The sequence below is a fragment of the Poecile atricapillus genome, chromosome 4, assembly GCF_030490865.1.
Source record: "Poecile atricapillus isolate bPoeAtr1 chromosome 4, bPoeAtr1.hap1, whole genome shotgun sequence".
Taxonomy (NCBI): domain Eukaryota; kingdom Metazoa; phylum Chordata; class Aves; order Passeriformes; family Paridae; genus Poecile; species Poecile atricapillus.
The window spans coordinates 74,536,160-74,558,526 of record NC_081252.1 but is presented as its reverse complement, the minus strand read 5'-3'; the positions used below and the strand labels follow the sequence as shown (position 1 = coordinate 74,558,526).

The 22,367-nt window shown below is 58.5% G+C and overlaps 1 protein-coding gene across 1 annotated transcript in view; it reads right to left on the bottom strand.

Annotated features, from left to right (window-relative positions):
• Positions 1-22,367, bottom strand: part of DCTN1 (dynactin subunit 1) — a 47,292-nt gene that overhangs the window by 4,442 nt on the left and 20,483 nt on the right. The window contains 22 exon segments of the mRNA XM_058838713.1: positions 229-371; positions 1,307-1,435; positions 1,548-1,679; positions 2,796-2,957; positions 3,589-3,734; positions 4,628-4,694; positions 5,022-5,090; positions 5,381-5,419; positions 5,421-5,550; positions 6,597-6,757; positions 7,256-7,408; positions 8,042-8,158; positions 8,702-8,733; positions 8,736-8,892; positions 9,064-9,168; positions 11,496-11,655; positions 12,167-12,245; positions 12,525-12,729; positions 13,828-14,025; positions 15,994-16,023; positions 16,025-16,201; positions 18,319-18,358. Of these exon segments, the coding sequence (XP_058694696.1) occupies positions 229-371; positions 1,307-1,435; positions 1,548-1,679; positions 2,796-2,957; positions 3,589-3,734; positions 4,628-4,694; positions 5,022-5,090; positions 5,381-5,419; positions 5,421-5,550; positions 6,597-6,757; positions 7,256-7,408; positions 8,042-8,158; positions 8,702-8,733; positions 8,736-8,892; positions 9,064-9,168; positions 11,496-11,655; positions 12,167-12,245; positions 12,525-12,729; positions 13,828-14,025; positions 15,994-16,023; positions 16,025-16,201; positions 18,319-18,358 (2,631 nt within the window).

Genomic DNA, 22,367 nt, shown 5'->3' with positions numbered 1-22,367 from the left:
ACACGGAGGGAGGGGTGTGTGAGGCCAGGATTCCTCATCCTGTCCCTCCAGCCCTTGTCTCCAGCTCTCCTGGAGCCCCTGCAGGGACTCTGAGCATTCCCTGGAATTTTCCCTTCTCCAGGGGAACATTCCCAGTTCTCCCAGCCTGGCTCCAGCTCTTGGAGCAGCTCCATGGCTTCCTCTGGATGAGCTCCCCCAGCTTCACCCCCCAGCCCCGTTCCAACTTACTTCTCCTTCTTTTTGAGCAGCGTCTGGGTCTCGTCCAGCTTGGTCTGGATCTTCTCCACACGGTCATCGGCGTCCTTGGAGGCGCTGTCCAGCTTCTTCTCCAGGAGGCTGAGCCGCACGTTGGCCTCGCTGAGCTCCTCGCCCTGGAGCGGCAGGGAGGGAAGCAGGGAGCTGGGAGAGCCCCCCAAATCACCAGCACCCACGGCTGGAGCCCAAAACAGCTCCCAGCTCCCGCCCTGAGCACCCCACAACACGGCAGGGGCGAGGTCTGGGTGGCAGCACCTCCCTGCCCACGGGAAAAACATCCCCGGAGATCTGGATGGGGCTTGGGATCGGCATCTCCACAGGCAGGGAGTCACCAGGAGCGTGGAGGGGAATCCCACAGCTGGCAGGAGGGTGGGGATGGGTGGGAACAGGTTGGAATGGGTGAGGAACAGGCTGGGATGGGTGGGGAACAGGCTGGGATGGTGAGGAACAGGCTGGGATGGGTGAGGAACAGGCTGGGATGGGTGGGGGACAGGCTGGGATGGGTGGGGGACAGGCTGGGATTGATGAAGAACAGGCAGGGATTGATGAGGAAGAGGCAGGGATTGGTGAGGAAGAGGCTGGGATTGATGAAGGACAGGCAGGATTGATGAAGGACAGGCAGGGATTGATGAAGGACAGGCAGGGATTGATGAGGAGGAGGCAGGGATTGATGAGGAAGAGGCAGGGATTGGTGAGGAAGAGGCTGAGATTGATGAAGGACAGGCAGGGATTGATGAGGAAGAGGCAGGAATCAATGAGAAGGAGGCAGGGACTGATGAAGAACAGGCAGGAATCAATGAGGGACAGGCAGGGATTGATGAGGAAGAGGCTGGGATTGATGAAGGACAGGCAGGAATGGGTGAGGAAGAGGCTGGGATTGATGAAGAACAGGCAGGAATGGGTGAGGAAGAGGCTGAGATTGAAGAAGGACAGGCAGGAATCGATGAGGAAGAGGCAGGGATCAATGAGAAGGAGGCAGGGATGGGTGAGGGACCAGCAGGGATGGGTGAGGAGGAGCCAGGAAAGCAGGGATCAGCGAGGAACACCTCACCTTGATCTTGAGGGACTTCTTCAGCTCCTTAATGACCGTCTCCCTGTCCTCCAGCTTCAGCCCCAGCCCCTCGGCATCCGTGATCTCCGCCCGGAGCGCGGCCGCCCGGAGCTCCGCCGGCGGCGTGGGCTGCACCGGAGGACAGTCGGGATTTTAGGAGGAATCCCAGACACCACAGCTCCCCAAATCTCCCCAAATCTCCCCAAATCCCTGTCCTGGTCACCCAGAGAGCCCAGCCCACCTTGCTCTGCGGGCGGTCGGCGTCGTACTCGCCCTCCTGCATGGCTGTGGCCATCTTGTTCATGGTGGCCATGAGGATGCTGCAGGACTGGCGCAGGCACTCGTAGGGATTGATGCCCTGGGAGCCGTAAATCTGGCAAGGATGGCAAGGACGTGGGTGGTGGCTCTGGGCCAGGCCCACCGACCCACATCCCACAACTGGAGTTCCCTTCTGATGGTGAAAATGTCCCAGAGATGGTTAAAATGTCCCTCTGATGGTTAAAATGTCCCTGTGATGGTGAAAATGTTCCTGTGATGGTTAAAATGTCCCTCTGATGGTTAAAATGTCCCTGTGATGGTGAAAATGTTCCTGTCTGATGGTGAAAATGTTCCTGTGTGATGGTGAAAATGTTCCTGTGATGGTGAAAATGTCCCTCTGATGGTGAAAATGTCCCTGTGATGGTTAAAATGTCCCTGTGATGGTTCAAATGTCCCTCTGATGGTGAAAATGTCCCTGTGATGGTTAAAATGTCCCTGTGATGGTTCAAATGTCCCTCTCTGATGGTGAAAATGTCCCTGTGATGGTTTAAAATGTTCCTCTTGATGGTTAAAATGTTCCTGTGATGGTTAAAATGTTCCTGTGATGGTTTAAAATGTCCCTCTGATGGTGAAAATGTCCCTGTGATGGTTAAAATGTCCCTCTGATGGTTAAAATGCTCCTGTGATGGTTAAAATGTCCCTGTGATGGTTAAAATGTCCCTCTGATGGTGAAAATGTTCCTGTGATGGTGAAAATGTCCCTGTGATGGTGAAAATGTCCCTGTGATGGTGAAAATGTTCCTCTGATGTTGAAATGTCCCAGAGATGGTTAAAACGTCCCAGAGATGGTTAAAATGTTCTTTTTGATGTTTAAAATGTCCCTCTCTGATGGTGAAAATGTTCCTGAGAGGAAGGGAAGGGAAGGGAAGGGAAGGAAGGTGCGGGAAGGGAAGGGAAGGGAAGGGAAGGGAAGGGAAGGGAAGGGAAGGGAAGGGAAGGGAAGGGAAGGGAAGGGAAGGTGCGGAAGGGAAGGGAAGGGAAGGGAAGGGAAGGGAAGGAAGGGAAGGAAGGAAGGGAAGGGAAGGAAGGGAAGGGAAGGGAAGGGAAGGAAGGGAAGGGAAGGGAAGGGAAGGGAAGGGAAGGGAAGGGAAGGGAAGGGGAAGGGAAGGGAAGGGAAGGGAAGGGAAGGGAAGGGAAGGGAAGGGAAGGGAAGGGAAGGGATGATGTCCCACCTGCTCGCTGACTTTGAAGGCCAGCTCCTCGAGGCGCGGGGCCGGCAGCCCCTCGTTCTCGGCCAGCGGCGCGATCAGCTGCGCCCCGGCCGCCGCCACCTCCTGCAGCACGGCCACCACCCAGGTCAGGTGCTTCCGGCATTCCAGCAGCGTGTCCGACACCTGCAGGGACAGAGAGGGATCAGCAGGAATGGGATCCTGGAATCCTGCCCCGGATGGTCACTGGGATTGGGGAAATAACGGGAAGATGGAGGGAAACAGGTCCTGGGTGTGAATCCAGCTCTCCAGGTGAGGTGGGAATGGAAAATGCAGGTGCCACATCTGTTGTGGCTCCTCCAGGAGCTGCTGAGGGAGCTGGGGAAGGGTCTGGAACCCCAGGAGGGGCTGAGGGAGCTGGGAAGGGTCTGGAGCCCCAGGAGGGGCTGAGGGAGCTGGGAAGGGCTCAGCCTGGAGAAAAGGTGGCTCAGGGGGCCCTTCTGGCTCTGCTGCCAGGAGGGGACAGCCGGGGAACAGGGACAGGAGGAGAGGGAACGGCCTCAGGCTGGGCCAAACTGGATATTGGGAAAATTCCTGGGGGGATTTGACATCCACGGATGTGGCACTTGGGGACAGGGTCAGTGATGGCCCTGGCAGTGCTGGAGCTGGGGCTGGACTCAGGGATCTCCGAGGGATTTTCCAACCTAAACCAGTCCCCGATTCCACGATCCCAGCTCAGCTCACACCACTTCCCTCTGCATTCCCAGCACATCCCACAGCTCCCAGCCGTGCCTGAGGGTGTCCCTGCCCCGCTGACCTGCGCTCCGAAGCCCAGGGCCGCGGGGATTCCCGGCGCGTCCGTGCCCGGCATGCGGCGCCGGATCTTCTTGCAGAACTGGCGGATGTCGCTGCAGGACGTCTCCAGGTCCTTGAGCAGGATGGCCAGGTCTGCCGCCTCCTGCCGGCCTGGGGACACACAGGGACCTCAGAGGGACCTCAGAGGGACATGGGGACACAGAGGGGACCTCAGAGGGACATGGGGACACAGGGAGCTCAGAGGGACAGGGGGACAAAGAGGGACATGGGGACACAGGGAGCTCAGAGGGACACAGGGACAGAGGGACATGGGACACAGAGGGAGCTCAGAGGGACATTATGACATGGGGAGCTCAGAGGGACAGAGGGACAGAGGGACAGGGGGACACAGAGGGACCTCAGAAGGACATGGGGACACAGAGGGAGCTCAGAGGGACACAGGGACAGGGAGGGGCACAGGGACAGAAGGACTTAGACCTCAGAGGGACACGGGGACACAGAGGGACCTTAGAGAGAGGGAAGCTCAGAGGAACATGGGGACAGAGGGACCTCAGAGGGACACAGAGACACGGGGACACAAAGGGACCTTAGACAGAGGGACCTCAGAGGGACACGGGGACACAAAGGGACCTCAGAGAGACACAGGGACACAGAGAGGGACATGGAGGAACCTCAGAGGACACAGAGGGACCTCAGAGGGACACAGAGGGACACGGGGACACAGAGGGACCTCAGAGGGACACAGAGGGACACGGGGACACAGAAGGAGCTCTGACAGACAGAGGGACAGAGAGGAACCTCAGAGGACACAGAGGGACACAGAGGGACCTCAGAGGGACACAGAGGGACACAGAAGGAGCTCTGACAGACACAGGGACAGAGAGGAACCTCAGAGGGACACAAGGAGAGAGAGGGACTTTAGAGGACCTCAGACAGAGGGACACGGGGACAGCAGGAAGGTGGCACGTGCCCAGCCATCCTGGCAGGTGGCACCAGGAGGAAGATCCTACCTGGAGGAAGATCCTACCTGGAGGAAGATCCTACCTGGAGGAAGGCCCGCAGCCGGCACACCTCCACCCCCATGCAGTCCAAGGCACTCTGGGTGAACTGTGGGCACAGGCACAGGGACCCTCAGCGTGGGGACAGGGACAGGAGGGCTCCCAGGCCACACTCATCCAGCCCCAGGAATTCCAGGATGGACCCTGCCACCACCCCAGGATTTTCAGGAGCAGGGAAAGCAGTCAGGCAGGACACTGGGAAATCCGGGATACAACCCTGAGACACGAGGGTCTCCACATTCCCATCCCTGCTCCTCTCATCCCCTGGGCCCGGTGCCACCACTGGGGAGGAGTGGCTGCTCTGGGGGGTGGCTGCAGGGACCCTGGGGGACACAGAGGGGAAAAGAGGGATCAGGGGAGGGTTGTCCCCGCTCACCTTGATGTGGTCGGCCAGCTGCAGGGTGCAGTCCTCAGCCTGGTCGGCCAGGTGGATGCTGTACAGGTGCTGTGGGAATGGCAGGATCAGCACCCACAGCACACGTGGAAAAATCCAACGTGGGAATGCTCAAAAAAAACCCAAATTGTGAGGGTTTGGGCCGTTTTATTTTAAATGGAAGATACAGCAGTGCCCCAAAAGAGCTGGTGGTGCTTAATTCCACAGGTGAAGGAATGTGGGATGGGATCCTCCGGGGATCAGGAGGATCCATCCTCAGGGCACACACCCAAAGGAAAGGGCTGCCAAAAGGAGCTCAATCCCAGATTTTCACCTGTCCCCAGCGTCACCCCCAGCCCCACCTGGTAGTACTTGATGGCTTTGGTGAGCGGCTCCACGTTTGACGGTCTCGTCCAGCTGGTCCTTGTGGAGCAGCTCGATCAGGAAGTCCAGGGAGCGCTCGTGGACGCTCATCTCGGGGTACAGGGTCCCCACCTTCTTGTACACCTCCACACTGCAGCGGTTCAGGGCCCTGAGGGGACAGGGACAAGGGGCTGGACACGGGAAACGGGAGCCCTGAGGACAGGGACACAGCCGTGAGCTGGGTGCTGCTGGAGGCTCCTGCCCAAGGGAACACCGGGAGGGTCACGGAGATGGGAATAAGGGAATGAGGGGATCCTGCTGCTTCTTTGTAGCCTGGATCCCAAAATTCCTTCAGGTGTCAGCTCTTGAGGAGGAGAACTCGTCCTCCTTTTCTAATCTGGCTCCCAAAATCCCTTCCCATGTCACCCCTTGGGAAGGACACAGACAGGTCATGGAAAGGGGATCCTCACAAGGAAATAAGGGGATTCTGCTGGGTCTTTCTAGCCTGGCTCCCAAAATCCCTTCCCATATCACCCTTTTGAGAGAGACACAGGTCCTGGAGAAAGGGATCCCACTGCTTTTTCCCATCCCCGTGATCTTCTGGGAAGGACAGACAGAAGTCACAAGGAAGGGGATCCTCCCAAGGGAATAAAGGGATCCCACTGCTCTTTTCTAGCCTGGCTCCCAAAATCCCGTGTGATCTTTTGGGAAGGACACAGAGAGGTCATGGAGAAAGGGATCCCACTGCTTTTTCCCATCCCAGCTCCGAAAATCCCGTGTGATTTCTTGGGAAGAACACACAGAGGTCATGGAGAAAGGGATCCCACTGCTTTTTTTCAGCCCAGCTCCCAAAATCCCACGTGATCTTCTGGGAAGGACAGACGGAAGTCACAAGGAAGGGGATCCTCCCAAGGGAATAAAGGGATCCCACTGCTTTTTTCCCATCCCAGCTCCCAAAATCCCGTGTGATTTCTTGGGAAGGACACACAGAGGTCATAGAGAAAGGGATCCCACTGCTCTTTTTCCAGCCAGCTCCCAGAATCCCTTCCACCTCATCCCTTGGGAAAAACACACAGGGAGGATCACAGAGAAACAACCCCAGGGCAAGGCGATGAAAGCCATCCTAGCACCTTTTCCCAGCCCCCCGATTCCCTGGAATCCCCAGATCCCTGGAATTCGGCCGCAGAGGGAGGGAAGGGCGGGGCGGGGACTCACTGCTCGTATTTGTGGAGCGTGGCCTGGAGCAGGCTCAGGGAGTAGACGAGGCCAGCGGCGAAGCTGAGCTGCTCGCCCGGGGCTCCTCGCAGCCCCGCCCGCTCGGCGCAGCTCTCGCTCAGCTCGAACCTCTCCTGCGCCTGTTTGCTGATCAGCTCGGCCTGCAGGAGACAGGGAAATCCTTCAGGCCGTTCCATGATCGCCTGCTCTGTCCCGCTGAGCCACGGCTGACAGCCCCTGCACCTCCAAAAAGTGACCTGTCCTTGCTAAGTGACCACCCCTGGCGGCTTCCTGCCCTTCCTTCTCCCAGAGCACTTGATAATCCTGGGATCATGGAATTATTTAGGTTGGGAAGGTCCCTTAAGACCATCGAGTCCAGCTGTTCCCCCACTGACCCTGTCCCAAGTGCCACATCCACAGGCTGTTAAATCCCCCCCAGGGATGGGACTCCACCACTGTCCCCAGCAGCTGTTCCAGGGCTGGACACCCCTCTCCAGAAGGAATTTTCCCAACATCCCACCTGAACCCCTCCAGGGATGGCGACTCCAATCACTCAAAAACATTGGAGGACTCCTCCAGCAGCAAACACCCAAAATCCCCAATTCCCCTGGGGACTGAGATGTTGTTTCCCATCCCAGGTTCTCCCCAGGCTGTCCCACCTTGCAGATGAGGCGTGGGATGAGCAGCAGCACCAGGACGCAGTCGTGGTCGCCGCCGTGCCGCAGGAAGCTGTCGGGCATGAAGGAGGTGAGGAGGGACACGTGGCGGTTGGCCTGCTGCACTTCCATCTGCCTCAGCTCCATCTCGATGGCCTGTGGGGACACCCAGAGCTGCTCAGAGGGGGAGAAAATCATGGAATTCTGCTCCTTGGAGAATCTGGGATCTCCCAGTGCACCCAGTGCCACCCCCTGCCATGGGCGGGGGGGATACCTTCCACTGTCCCAGCCCGGATTTGGACACTTCCAGGGAAGGGGTAGGGAAATTTTTCCTGGGAAATCCATTCCAGGGCCTCACCACCCTCACAGGGAACAATTCCTTCCCAATATCCCATCTAGCCCTGTCCTCTGGCAGTGGGAAGCATTCCCTGTGTCCTGTCCCACCATCCCTTGTCCCCAGTCCCTCTCCAGCTCTCCTGGAGCCCCTTTAGGCTCTGGAAGGGGCTCTGAGCTCTCCCCAGAGCCTTCCCTTCTCCAGGTGAATTCCTGAATTCCTGGCTCTCCCAGCCTGGCTCCAAAATCATGGAATGGTTTGGGTTGGGTTTTAAAGCTCATCTCATTCCACCCCATCCACGGGCAGGGACAGCTCCCACCATCCCAGGCTGCTCCCAGCCTGTCCAGCCTGGCTTTGGACACTTCCAGGGATCCAGGGGCAGCCACAGCTCTGGGAATACCCTGGAACCCGTCCCAGGGCGTGGATGAGCCCATCCACATCTCCTGCTGGCCTACCTTGGCGTGGGCTTTCGTCTCTGCAAATTTGATCTTGAAGTCGAACATTTCGGGGGGCGGCTGCTGCTGCTTCTCGGCAGACGCTTCCTGCTGGCTCATCAGCTCCCGGTTCACGTCCTGGCCACAGGGACACGGGGACATGGAGCTCAGGGACCCCCAGCCCCTCCCCACACCTCCCCACACCTCCTCCTGGGGGGCAACACCCCGTGCAGGCACAGGGGAGGGAGAGCACCAAGGGTCAATATCCACAGGTTCATTCCCCTGAATCAAGACCTGAGCCCAGGGCTGGGATAACCCCCACAGGGAAGAATTTCTTCCCAATATCCCATCTAAACCTCCCTTTTCCCAGTGGGAAGCCATTCCCTGTGTCCTGTCCCGCCAACCCTTGCCCCAAGTCCCTCTCCAGCTTTCCTAGGAGCCCCTTTAAGGCACTGGGAAGGGCTCTGAGGTCTCCTTGAAGCCTTCCCTTCTCCAGGCTGGACATTCCCAGCTCTCTGTAGGACGAGGCAGTGGGAGGGGCCCTGTGGAAGCTCCATGAGGAACCCACCCAGCCCCAAGCCATGTCCAGCCGTGCCCAGCTCCACAGGACATTCCCATGGGATGCTCCCTCTGGTTCTCCTGGCCACGGGGCTGAGCTCCAGGAGGAGCTGGAGGTGTCACCTGCAGGTGAGCCGTGAGCTCCCGGTACTTTTGATGGTCTGCTGGTAGTCGGCCACGGTCTCCTGGGCGGCCTCCACGCGCTTCTCGGCCTCGCGCACGCGCGCCGTGGCCATGTCCAGCTGCTCCCGCAGCTCCAGCTCCGTCTCCCGGGCGTTCTCCTGCAGCTCATCGTTCATCTCGTTCATGGCTTCCTGCGGGGGAGGCGGCACCGGCGGGGACAGTCACGCCGTGAGGCTCAGACGTGTCCCAACGCTCCGGAGAGCTTCCCAAAATCCCTCTGGATCTGCAGCTGGGCGGCTCTGGCTCTGCAGATCCCCGTCCTGGCCCCTGGAGCAGCTGCTGTCCAGGCAGTTCTGCCTTACCAGGTCCCCGACGGTCTCACGCAGCTCCCGGACCTTCTCCTCCAGATCCAGGTTTCTCTCTGTCAGAGTCTCCACCATCTCCTCAGCACCCAGCGCTGCATCCACCTGCCAGGAGAGACATCCCAATCCATCCCAATCCATCCCACACATCCCACACATCCCAATCCATCCCACACATCCCAATCCATCCCACACATCCCAATCCATCCACCTGCCAGGAGGACACATCCCAATCCATCCCAGTCCATCCCACAAATCCCAGTCCATCCCACACATCCCAATCCATCCCACACATCCCAATCCATCCCACACATCCCAATCCATCCACCTGCCAGGAGACACATCCCAGTCCCATCCCAACCCATCCCACACATCCCAGTCCATCCCACACATCCCAGTCCATCCCACACATCCCAATCCATCCCACACATCCCAATCCATCCACCTGCCAGGTGACACATCCCAATGCATCCCAGTCCATCCCACAAATCCCAGTCCATCCCACAAATCCCAGTCCATCCCACACATCCCAATCCATCCACCTGCCAGGAGACACATCCCAGTCCATCCCAATCCATCCCACACATCCCAATCCAATCCCAGTCCATCCCACACATCCCAATCCATCCCACACATCCCAATCCATCCCAGTGCCAGGACACACATCCCAATCCATCCCAATCCATCCCACACATCCCAATCCATCCCACACATCCCAATCCATCCACCTGCCAGGAGACACATCCCAATCCATCCACACATCCCACACATCCCAATCCATCCCACACATCCCAATCCATCCCAGTCCATCCCACACATCCCAATCCATCCCACACATCCAATCCATCCCAATCCATCCCACACATCCCAATCCATCCCACACATCCCAATCCATCCCAATCCATCCCACACATCCCAGTCCATCCCACACATCCCAATCCATCCCCATCCATCCCACACATCCCAATCCATCCCAGTCCATCCCACACATCCCAATCCATCCCACACATCCCAGTCCATCCCACACATCCAATCCATCCCCATCCATCCCACACATCCCAATCCATCCCAGTCCATCCCACACATCCCAATCCATCCCACACATCCCAGTCCATCCCACACATCCCAATCCATCCCCATCCATCCCACACATCCCAATCCATCCCACACATCCCAATCCATCCCAGTCCATCCCACACATCCCAATCCATCCCAGTCCATCCCACACATCCCAATCCATCCCACACATCCCAATCCATCCCAGTCCATCCCACACATTCCGATCCATCCCACACATCCCAATCCATCCCACACATCCCAATCCATCCTACAAATCCCAATCCATCCCAGTGCCAGGACACACATCCCAATCCATCCCAGTCCATCCCACACATCCCAATCCATCCCACACATCCCAATCCATCCCACACATCCCAATCCATCCCAGTCCATCCCACACATCCCAATCCATCCCAGTCCATCCCACACATCCCAATCCATCCCACCATCCCAATCCATCCCACAATCCCAATCCATCCCACACATCCCAATCCATCCCAGTCCATCCCACACATCCAATCCATCCAGGAGACCTGAGCCCAGGGCTGGGATAACCCCCACAAGGAAGAATTTCTTCCCAATATCCCATCTAAATCTCCCTTTTCCCAGTGGGAATCCATTCCCTGTGTCCTGTTCCCACCAACCCTTGTCCCGAGTCCCTCTCCAGCTCTCCTGGGAGCCCCTCTACGGCACTGGGAAGGGTTTCCCGGGGCAGGATCATCACCATCCCAGCAGGAAGGTGTCACCCCATGTGTCACCCCATGTGTCACAGCCCAGCACGGCCCCACTGCTGGAACAGGGTTTGGAATTAGGGAATACGGGAGCAGGAGCGTTGGTCCCTGCAGTGGGATCACTGCACGTGGCTCCCCGCGAGTTCCAATGCCCCAAATGTCCCCAAACTGCCCCAAATGTCCCCAAACTGCCCCAAATGTCCCCAAACTGCCTCAAATGTCCACAAACTGCCCCAAATGTCCCCAAACTGCCCCAAATGTCCACAAACTGCCCCAAATGTCCCCAAACTGCCCCAAATGTCCACAAACTGCCCCAAATGTCCCCAAACTGCCCCAAATGTCCCCAGACAGTCACAAATGTCCCCAAACTGCCCCAAATGTCCACAAACAGTCCCAAATGTCCACAAACAGTCCCAAATGTCCCCAAACTGCCCCAAATGTCCCCAAACTGCCCCAAATGTCCCCAAACTGCCCCAAATGTCCACAAACAGTCCCAAATGTCCCCAAACTGCCCCAAATGTCCACAAACTGCCCCAAATGTCCCCAAACTGCCCCAAATGTCCCCAGACTGTCCCAAATGTCCACAAACAGTCCCAAATGTCCACAAACAGTCCCAAATATCCCGTCCCACCCGTCCCTCACCTGCTCCTTGAGCTCATCCACCGTCTTCTCCGCCTGCTTCACCTCCTCCTGCAGCTTCTCCCGCTGCTGCCGCAGCGACTCCAGCTCCGTGTTCTTCTTCTCCATCTGCTTCTGGAGCTTCACGTGCTCCTGCTTCTCCGAGGCGGACAAATCCCGCATCCTGGGACGGCCACAGGTGCCCTCAGGTGCCTGGCTCCTCCCAAGAGCTCCTGCCCGCTCCAGCCGGGATCAGGGAGCTCATCCATCCCCATCAGCCCCTCCCTGGTGAGTGACATTCCCAAAATTCAGCAAGGGATGGGTCCCACCTGGACTTCTTGCCTGTGGATTCCCAAATAAAAAGCCCTCGAGCCCTGGAAAGTGGGATCATCCAGGGAGAGGTAGATCCCAGGGCTGGGCAGGGTGTGGAGAACCTGGGATACCGAGCACCACATCCATAGGGAATGAGGCATGGGATCAGCCTGGAGTGACTCATTTTGTCCCCATCCCCACCAATCCCTTCCCTGTGGGAGCTTTAAGAGCTCGGCAAAGACCCCAGAGCCATCAGCAGGGTTGATGTGGGCTGCTCCAGAGAAGGATTCAGATCCTTCAGATCCAGAGGGATGGATGCTCTCAGATTTAGGGAGCACAAGAGGCCTGGGAAGGAATTTTGGGAAGCACAGGTGGGCTCCCACCTGACAAGAGCCTCCTTGAGCCTGGCATTCTGCTCCTCCAGCTGTTTGACCTGGTAGCTGGATGCTGCTCCATCAGAGCCTGTGGAGGAAGGCAGGAATCAGGATCCCAGGATCCCAGACTGGTTTGGGTGGGATGGGACCTCAAATCCCACCCGTTCCCACCCCTTTCCCACTATCCCAGGCTGCTCCAAGCCCCATCCAACCTGGCTTTGGACACTTCCAGGGATGCAGCAGCCACTGCTTCTCTGGAAAAATTCATTCCAGGGCCTCGGGACCCTCACAGAGGAGAATTCCTTCCCAATATCCCACCTAACCCCACCTCCTTTCCCTGTTCTCCAAGTCCCTTCTCCCTTCCCACCTTTCTCCTCGATCTCGTGCTTGAGGATCTCCAGGTCCATGGTGAGGTATTCCACCTTCTCCTTGAGGGAATCCACCTCCTGCTGCAGGGACTCTGCCCTCTCCTCGGCCATCTCCTTGTCCAGCGTGGCCATCTCGATGGCGTCGGCCGTGTCCGCCATCTCCTCCATGTACCTTTCCTTGGCTTCCAGGGCATCCTTGGCTTCCTGGGGGCGAGCACGGCAGGTGAGGGGACCCCAAAACTCTGGGGGGACCCCACAACAGCCCTTGGGAAATCACTGTTGTGACTGCAACACCTCTCCCCAATGCAATGGACATTTATCCGGGATGGGAGGGTGTCCTGCTCTCCTCCTCCCTGCTCCACGCCCAGAGAACATGAGGACAAAGGTAAGGAGAAAGGGAATAGTGGAGCAGACAGATAAATCCCTGGGGAAAGAAACCAGGAATCCACCCTGGAAAAGTAGGGCAGGGAGAAGGAAACGCTGCTTGGCTGCGTGGATGGAATCCTGGGAGCTGCAGGCACGGGTGAGGGGGAAAGGGAAGCGCCTGGAATTCCTGGAGAGAGAGAGGAGGGAAGGAAGCACCTGGAATTCCTGGAGAGAGAGAGAGGAGGGAAGGAAGCACCTGGAATTCCTGGAGAGAGAGAGGAGAGAAGGAAGCACCTGGAATTCCTGGAGAGAGAGAGAGGAGGGAAGGAAGCACCTGGAATTCCTGGAGAGAGAGAGGAGAGAAGGAAGCACCTGGAATTCCTGGAGAGAGAGAGAGGAGAGAAGGAAGCACCTGGAATTCCTGGAGAGAGAGAGGAGGGAAGGAAGCACCTGGAATTCCTGGAGAGAGAGAGAGGAGGGAAGGAAGCACCTGGAATTCCTGGAGAGAGAGAGGAGAGAAGGAAGCACCTGGAATTCCTGGAGAGAGAGAGAGGAGGGAAGGAAGCACCTGGAATTCCTGGAGAGAGAGAGAGGAGGGAAGGAAGCACCTGGAATTCCTGGAGAGAGAGAGGAGAGAAGGAAGCACCTGGAATTCCTGGAGAGAGAGGAGAGAAGGACCTGGAGAGAGAAGGAAGAGGGAAAAGGGAAGCACCTGGAAAGAGAGGGAATAAGGAATTCAAAGTCCCACCTTGGCTCAGCCTGATTCCCAAACACAACCGGTGTCGATTCACAGCAGAGGAAAAGACCTCGAGGTGCAGCAGGGGAGGTTTAGTTGGATATTGGGAAAATTTCCTCCCAGAAAGGTTTGTCAGGGCTGGAATTCCTGCTGGAGTCACCTCTCTGGGCACTGCCCCATTCCCAGGGACACTCACTCACCTTCTTGGCCTCCTTCAGGCGCTTCTGGAGGTCAGCCTGCTGCTCCTGCATTTTGCTCTTCCATTCCTGCACCTGCTCCAGCTGGATCTTGTACTTCTCCAGCTCCTTGAGCTTGGCCTTGTCCTCATTCCGCTTGATTTTCAGCGTCTCCAGCTTCTCCTCCAGGTCCCTGACCTGAGCACGGAGATTCTCCTCCTCCTGTGACACCGAGCCAAGGATCAGGGAAGGAGCAGGGACATCCTCTGGATCAGAGCTCCAGGAATGTTCCTGGAAGCCCACGGAACCTGGCCTGACTTCTGTCATCGATATTGGGGCAGTTTGAGAGAGAGAGGGACTTGGGACAAGGGCCTGGAGTGCCAGGACACGGGGAATGGCTTAGGGTGAGATGGGATGTTGGGATGGAATTCCTGGCTGGGAGGATGCTGAAGCCCTGGCACAGGGGTGCCCAGAGAAGCTGGGGCTGTCTGATCCCACTGCAGCATCCACATCATTCCCAGGTGATCTCCTCCCAGGGAAAACTGATCCAGGTCCTTTTCCCAGCAGCTCAGCTCCCAAAGGCTGATGCCAGCATTCCCAAAAGGAAGGGCTGCAGGGACAAAGGGATGTGACCTCCCTCCCTGGCAGCAGCCACAGGGCTAAAGCTTCAAATCCCAAAGCTGGGTGACAACAAGGAACAGGACTTGGAAAAATCCAGAACCTCCCATGGATTCCTCCTGTGCTGCTTTCCCAGCCTGGACATTCTGATGTCCCCAAAAAAGCCACTTGTGCACCCAGTCAGAGGAAAGCAAGTTCCCAGAGAGCTCTGGGAATGGGGACACGGGTGGGGACATCCCCTGTCCACCCTGGGGTGCCTTTTCCAGCTCTCCCTTCCAACACAATCCCAGAGCCTCGTCCTCTCCTGCTATCCCCTCCTGGCTTTGTGCCCCAAATCTCTCCCAAGCACTAATTAACCCATTAATCAAAGCAGGATGGAAGTGATAAGAAAAGTATTTTAAAGATCAAAACGGGAATAACTCTGTAATGATTAAAAATCCCTGAATTTGGAAATATTGGATCTTTCCATGTGGGCTTTGCATCCCAAGGTGGGAGGGCCCCCAATTCTCCCAGCAGCAGTGGGTGTTTGCCAACCAGACCCTCTGGATTTAACAGGATCATGCTCTGACTCAGAGCCTCAACCCTGCCAAACTGCCCCCTGTGCCCCACAGGGATCTGGGAAGGGATCTGGGAAGGGATCTGGGAATTCTCTTTGGAAGTGGCCTCCCAGCTGTGCCACCTCTGTCTCTGTCCTGGCCAGCTCTGACCCATCCAAATGTTCCTGCCACAGCCCAGGACCAACCCCAGGACCTTCCAGGGCACCTCTTCCACCTCCTCCTCCTCCACCTCCTCCATCTCCTCCACCTCCTCCATCTCCTCCACCTCCTCCTCAATCTCCACTTCTCCTCCACCTCCTTCTCCTCCTCCTCCTCCTCCACCTCCTTCTCCTCCTCCTCTTCCCCCTCCTCCTCCTCCACCTCCTCCATCTCCTCCACCTCCTCCTCCTCTTCCACCTCCTCCTCCTCCTCCTCCACCTTCTCCACCTCCACCTCCTCCTCCTCCTCCTCCTCCTCCTCTTCCACCTCCTCAACCTCCTCCACCTCCTCCTCCTCCTCCACCTCCTCCTCCACCTCCTCCTCCTCTTCCACCTCCTCAACCTCCTCCACCTCCTCCTCCTCCTCCACCTCCTCCTCCACCTCCTCCTCCTCCACCTCCTCCACCTCCTCCTCCTCCACCTCCTCCTCCTCTTCCACCTCCTCCTCTTCCACCTCCTCCTCCTCCACCTCCTCCTCCTCCTCCTCCTCCTCCTCCACCTCCTCCACCTCCTCCTCCTTCTCCATCTCCCCCACCTCCTCCACCTCCTCCTCCACCTCCTCCTCCTCTTCCACCTCCTCCTCCTCCTCCACCTCCTCCTCCTCCACCTCCACCTCCTCCACCTCCTCAACCTCCTCCTCCTCCTCCACCTCCTCCACCTCCTCCTCCTCCACCTCCACCTCCTCCTCCTCCTCCACCTCCACCTCCTCCACCTCCTCCTCCTCCTCCTCCTCCACCTCCTCCTCCTCCTCCACCTCCTCCTCCTCCTCCTCCCAGTGCTGGGGGCAGTTTCCTCTCCAGATTTCCTCAAGGGCTCACCTTGGTGGGTGAGGGGACCGGGGGTGCCCCCCGGGGAGCCGAGGGACGGCGTGGGGATGACGGGGGCCACCAGCGGGGTCTGGGCGGGCGTGCCGGGCTCGCTGCTGCTCATCTCCCCGCCGGACGCCGAGGCCGAGCCCGAGGGCCCGGCCGTGCCGCCGGACGCCGATGACGTGGGGTCCGGGTGGGCTGCAAAACACCAGCACGGCTCAGGGGGGACTCAGGGGGGACACCCCAAAGGATGGAGATCCCACAGCCTCCCACAGTGACACCTCGGGTGACTCCCAGAGTCCCATTTCCAGCAGGGGAAACCTGGAGCGTGCCGACAGCGGGGACTCGGCTCGGAGAGAATTCGTGGATAATCCATTGGGGAAGGACTCCAGGTGTTTCCCAGAGAAGCTGTGGCTGATCCTGGATCCCTGGAAGTGTCCAAGGCCAGGCTGGACGGGGCTTGGAGCAGCCTGGGACAGTGGAAGGTGTCCCTGGCCATGGCAGGGGGTGGCACTGGATGAGCTCCAAGGTCCCTCCCAACCCAAACCATTCCAGGATTCCAGGATTAAAGGTCCCAGCTCCAGAGGGTGAGACAGCAAAACCTCAGAGCCCACCAAGATGAGAATCCAGCTTTGGGGAGCAAGAAGAAAACCAACAAGGAGTGAGTTCCCAGAGTCCAGTGGGGCCTGGTGCTGCTTCATTAGCGCTTATGAGGCTGTTAATTAATGACTGTCTAAGCCCAGGCTGTGGGAAAAGGGGTGAGGGAAGCACCAGGTGCCCCCCAGGCTCCCACAGATCTCCTCATGGACCCTGTTTCTGGACCACTCACCCCTGACTGCGTAAATTACATTTCCTGACTTAATTTTACTCCTGGAAATGGGATTTTTGGTGCCATGAGGGTTCACCAGGTGTGTGGTTTCACCCACGGGCACAGCTGGGAAGGAGAAACACCCACCCTCTGCCCTTACCTTCCCCAAAATAAAGGGAAATCCGAGTTAACTGCACTGCAGCAAGTCCAGCACCCCTTGGATGGGCCCAGCCAGCCCTCCTGGGATAATCCCAGTTCTCCCAGGCACAGAAAACAGGGAATTTCTGGGCGGCACCGAGCCCCACGCACTCTCTTCCAGATACAAAACACCAATGTTTGTTGTTCCTGGTGCTTTTGGGTCACAGATCCCTCACAGAAAGCAGGCTTAGATGGGATATTGGGAAGGAATTCCAGGCTGGGAGGGTGCCCAGAGGAGCTGTGGCCACCCCTGGATCCCTGGAAGTGTCCAAGGCCAGGTTGGACAGGGCTTGGAGCCAGCTGGGATGGTGGGAGGTGCTCCTGGGTGGAGCTGGATGGGCTTTAGGTCCCTTCCAACCCAAACCATTCCATGATTCCAGGATCCCATCTCCCTGCCCAGCACGGCTGTGAGGCCAAAGGAGGTCCCACAGGACATCCCTGCAGAGACATCAGCAAGAACCACCCAAACCCAGGGAATGGGATCCCAGAGCCCTGGGGCTGATGGAATCCAGCCCTGCCTGGGGCGAGGTGCTGGAAGCATCCAGAGAGTTCTCCATTCCCAAACTCAATCTTTAAGCATTTCTCTCCCACATTTCCTCCCTTCAAGCCACAAATCCCTTCCCAAGGTGAATCCTGCTGGTTGGAGCAGCCCCCGAGGGCCCACCCAGCCCTGCCTGACACCTCAGGCTCTCCCAGATCCCACCCAGATCCCACTGCCAAGCCCCCGGCACAGGCTGGGACAGTCAGGAGCAGCAACCCCCACGGGGCCCCCTGGCACAGCCTGGGCACTGCCACACGGATTTCACACTGCTCCATCCTGGGAGAGGGGTCCCAAGGAGCTGGAGATGTTCCAGAGGAGCCCACCAGACCTGTGAGCTCCTCTGGGCTCTGCACAGTGAGGGGGAAGGACAACGGGAGTGCGCCGTGGGGCTGGAACCCAATGGATGACGTTTGTGTGGGATTGGGAGCCAATGGATCATGTTTGGGTGGTGGTGGCACCCAATGGATCACATCTGTGTGGGGTTGGAACCCAAGGGGTCACGTTTCTGTGGGATTGGGAACCTATGTGTCACATTTGAGTGCATTGGTACCCAATGGGTCACGTTTGGGTGGGATTGGGAACCAACAGATCATGTTTGAGTGGAGCTGGCACCCAATGGATCCAGTCTGAGGTGCTGCTGGCACCCAATGGACCCAGTCTGAGGTGCTGCTGGCACCCATTGGTGATCCACGCTTGTGATGGGGTCGACACCCAACGCTTTGAGTGGCGCTGGCACCGTCGGTGCCCGGTGTCCCCCGCGCTCGGTGTCCCCACCGTGGCTGCTCACCTTGGGCCGGCGGGCGGTGCTCTGGAGGGCAGCGGGAGCGGAAGCAGAGAGGACAGACAGTCACACAGGGACAGAGGAGCAGAGAAGAGCCGGCGGCGGCCGGAGCGGCAGAGCAGGGAAAGGAGACAAAAGACAGCACGGCATCGTTAGTGTGCCCGGCATCGTTAGCGTGCCCAGCGGCACCGGGTGTGCGCGGCATCGTTAGCGTGGGGGCTCGTTAACCCGCTCCAAGGGCTGCTCCAGTGGGACCCACAGGCTCCCATGGGACCCACAGGAACAGAGACCATGGGATCACAGGCACAGCTCCCACAGGACCCACAGGAACAGAGACCATGGGATCACAGGCACAGCTCCCACAGGACCCACAGGAACAGCTCCCATGCGACCCACAGGAACAGAGACCATGGGATCACAGGCACAGAGCCCACGGGATCCCCTGGCACAGCTCCCATGGGATCCCCTGGCACAGCTCCCATGGGATTCCCTGGCACTGTTCCCATGGGATCCCCCGGCACAGCTCCCATGGGATCCCCTGGCACAGCTCCCATGGGATCCCACAGGAACAGCTCCCATGGGATCCCCTGGCACTGCTCCCATGGGATCCCCCGGCACAGCTCCCATGGGATCCCCTGGCACAGCTCCCATGGGATCCCCTGGCACAGCTCCCATGGGATCCCACAGGAACAGCTCCCATGGGATCCCCTGGCACAGCTCCCATGGGATCCCCCAGCACTGCTCCCATGGGACCCACAGGAACAGCTCCCATGGGATCCCCTGGCACTGCTCCCATGGGATCCCCTGGCACAGCTCCCATGGGATCCCCTGGCACAGCTCCCATGGGATCCCCCGGCACTGCTCCTGTGGGACCCACAGGAACAGCTCCCATGGGATCCCACAGGAACAGCTCCCATGGGATCCCCTGGCACAGCTCCCATGGGATCCCCTGGCACTGCTCCCATGGGATCCCACAGGAACAGCTCCCATGGGATCCCCTGGCACAGCTCCCACAGGATCACAGGAACAGCTCCCATGGGATCCCCTGGCACAGCTCCCATGGGATCCCCTGGCACTGCTCCCATGGGATCCCACAGGAACAGCTCCCATGGGATCCCCTGGCACTGCTCCCATGGGATCCCACAGGAACAGCTCCCATGGGATCCCCTGGCACTGCTCCCATGGGATCCCACAGGAACAGCTCCCATGGGATCCCCCGGCACAGCTCCCATGGGATCCCCTGGCACAGCTCCCACAGGATCACAGGAACAGCTCCCATGGGATCCCCCGGCACTGCTCCCATGGGATCCCCTGGCACAGCTCCCATGGGATCCCCTGGCACAGCTCCCACAGGATCACAGGAACAGAGCCCAGAGCCAGCACAGCCCTTGCTCACCCCCAAGCCCTGTCCCTGTCCCTCCCCTGTGGGGACAGAGGGCACATCCTGAACCCCCATCCCAACCCCACGGATACCCCAGGGCAGATCCACCTTGTATTTCCAAGGAATTTTGGTCTTCAGAGGCAAAGCCTGGTTCGGGTTGTCTGGGCATTCCGGGCTCCACGGGCACGGGGGGTTTGACCTCCCACGCCTTTCCCAGAGACCCCCCCAGAGCGGGAGGTTGAAATGATTTAATCTCAAACACGAGTTTTCTCCTCTCCTCATCCCTCTGGTTTTCCAAAGGGCCCAGAGCACCCTGGACCAGCTGCCTCAGAGCCCCCAGAAATTCCAGGGACACCACAGAGCTGATGCCACTCTCCCAGCTTTTCCTTTCACGGCTGGAATTAAATCAGCCACGATTTTGGGGTAGGACCCCCCACATCCCTCCATGCACATGCAGCAGCTCCCAGCAGCTCAGGGAGGGGAGGCCACGGGGCCCAGCCCAGAACAGAGACAAATATGAAATTATTTTGGATTTTTCCCCTTAAAAACAACCCCTAATGGCTGGAAAAGGAGAGGTGACCAGGCTGGTCCTGGGGGCCATTTGGATCATCTGCCCAGCTGCAGCCTTGGAGCACTTCCATCTCTGATTCCATGACCTAATCCCAGCTGGGAATAAGCAGGAGCAGAACAGATGGATAACGGCGCTGGCACGTGATCCATGTCCAGGATGGGGACATGAGGCACACGGAGCCCACCAGGGACCAGCAGCTCCAGCCCATATCCAACACGGCTGTGTTCCCTCCTGAGGCCTCGGGAAACCTCGGGGCTCTATTTCCCTGTTTCCAACCCAAACCTGGATGTGTTTGCACCTCCAAACTTCCCATCACCTCTGGCACTGCTTCAGCTAAATCCTGCTCTGCTCGCTTCCAGCCTTTTCCCAAAGGCTGTAATCCACGTCCATCCCGAGGGAAAACATTCCCATCTTCCACAACATCTCCTGCGCGGCTGAAATTGTCAGGAAAATGGAATGACAGCAGCAGAAGTTCCAGACCTTCAGCTGAAACCCTGAGGATGCCCTTCAGGAGCTCTCCAGCATCTTCCCAAAATCCAACCAAGCAACATGGAGCAGCAACAAAAATCTGGGAAACACTTGGAAAACGCCTTCTTCAGGAATTCCACGGGTGGAGATGTCCCCACTCTCTGTCACACACGTGGGGGGGACTCAGGAGTGGGGCAGGGCTGGGGGGGGTCCCACCGAGTCCTTGGACGTGGGGAAATGTCACCTGAGATGAGCGAGTCCTGTCCTGGGGGACTCCAAATCCTTCCCTGGGGGACGCTGAGCCTTGTCCTGGATGGGGAACACTGATCCCTGTCCTGGGGGACACTGATCCCTGTCCTGGGGGACACCAAATCCTTCCCTGGGGGACACTGAGCCCTGTCCTGGGGGACACCAAATCCTTCCCTGGGGGATGCTGAGCCTTGTCCTGGATGGGGAACACTGATCCCTGTCCTGGGGGACACTGATCCCTGTCCTGGGGAACACCAAATCCTTCCCTGGGGGACACTGAGCCTTGTCCTGGCCATGGGGGACACTGATCCCTGTCCTGGGGGACACCAAATCCTTCCCTGGGGGACACTGAACCTTGTCCTGGATGGGGAACACTGATCCCTGTCCCAGGAGACACTGATCCCTGTCCTGGGGGACACCAAGCCCTCAGCTGGGGGACACTGAGCCTTGTCCTGGCCATGGGGAACACTGATCCCTGTCCTGGGGGACACTGAGCCTTGTCCTGGATGGGGAACACTGATCCCTGTCCTGGGGGACACTGAGCCTTGTCCTGGGGGACAACAAATCCTTCCCTGGGGGACACTGAGCCTTTTCCTGGATGGGGAACACTGATCCCTGTCCTGGGGGACACTGAGCCTTGTCCTGGGGGACAACAAATCCTTCCCTGGGGGACACTGAGCCTTTTCCTGGATGGGGAACACTGATCCCTGTCCTGGGGGACACTGATCCCTGTCCTGGGGGACATCAAGCCCTCAGCTGGGGGACACTGAGCCTTGTCCTGGCCATGGGGTGGGGGACACCAACTCGAGCCACACCAAACCCCAAAAACGGGGAGAAGCCTCCTGGTAACCGTCCCCTAAAGCCGTGTGGAATGACAGGGAATAATCCTGCTTTGTGCATCCTTGGGAGTTTTGGTCCCCTCCATGCGATGCCACGTGCAGACCACTGGAAGTTGCAGCTCCAAGACCCTCGGGATCCGTGGCAAAGGGAAGCTCTGGGATGCTCCAGCTGCTCTCTCCATCAGGAATGGGGGATGGCCAGGCTCCTCTCCATGTTGGCACCTTCCTGTCCATCCATCTGTCCCCAGCCGGTCATCCCTGGGCTCTGGAAAAGCCGGTGACCAGGATGGGACACGGATATTCCGGTATCCGGCATTGTGCCAGCACTGGGAACAGAGGCTCCAAGCCCAGCTGGACCCTCCTGGATCCGGGATGCTCCGAGCCCCCCGCTGGGGATGGATGTTCCAGGCTCTGCTGTGTAACGCTGCTGCATCAATATTTGATGGAATTACAAAACCTCTGCTCCCAGGGGAGCGCTGGGGGCTCCGAGATGGGCTCAGCTCCTGGCAGCAGGAAAAATCCTCCTGGATACCCAGGACTGACCATG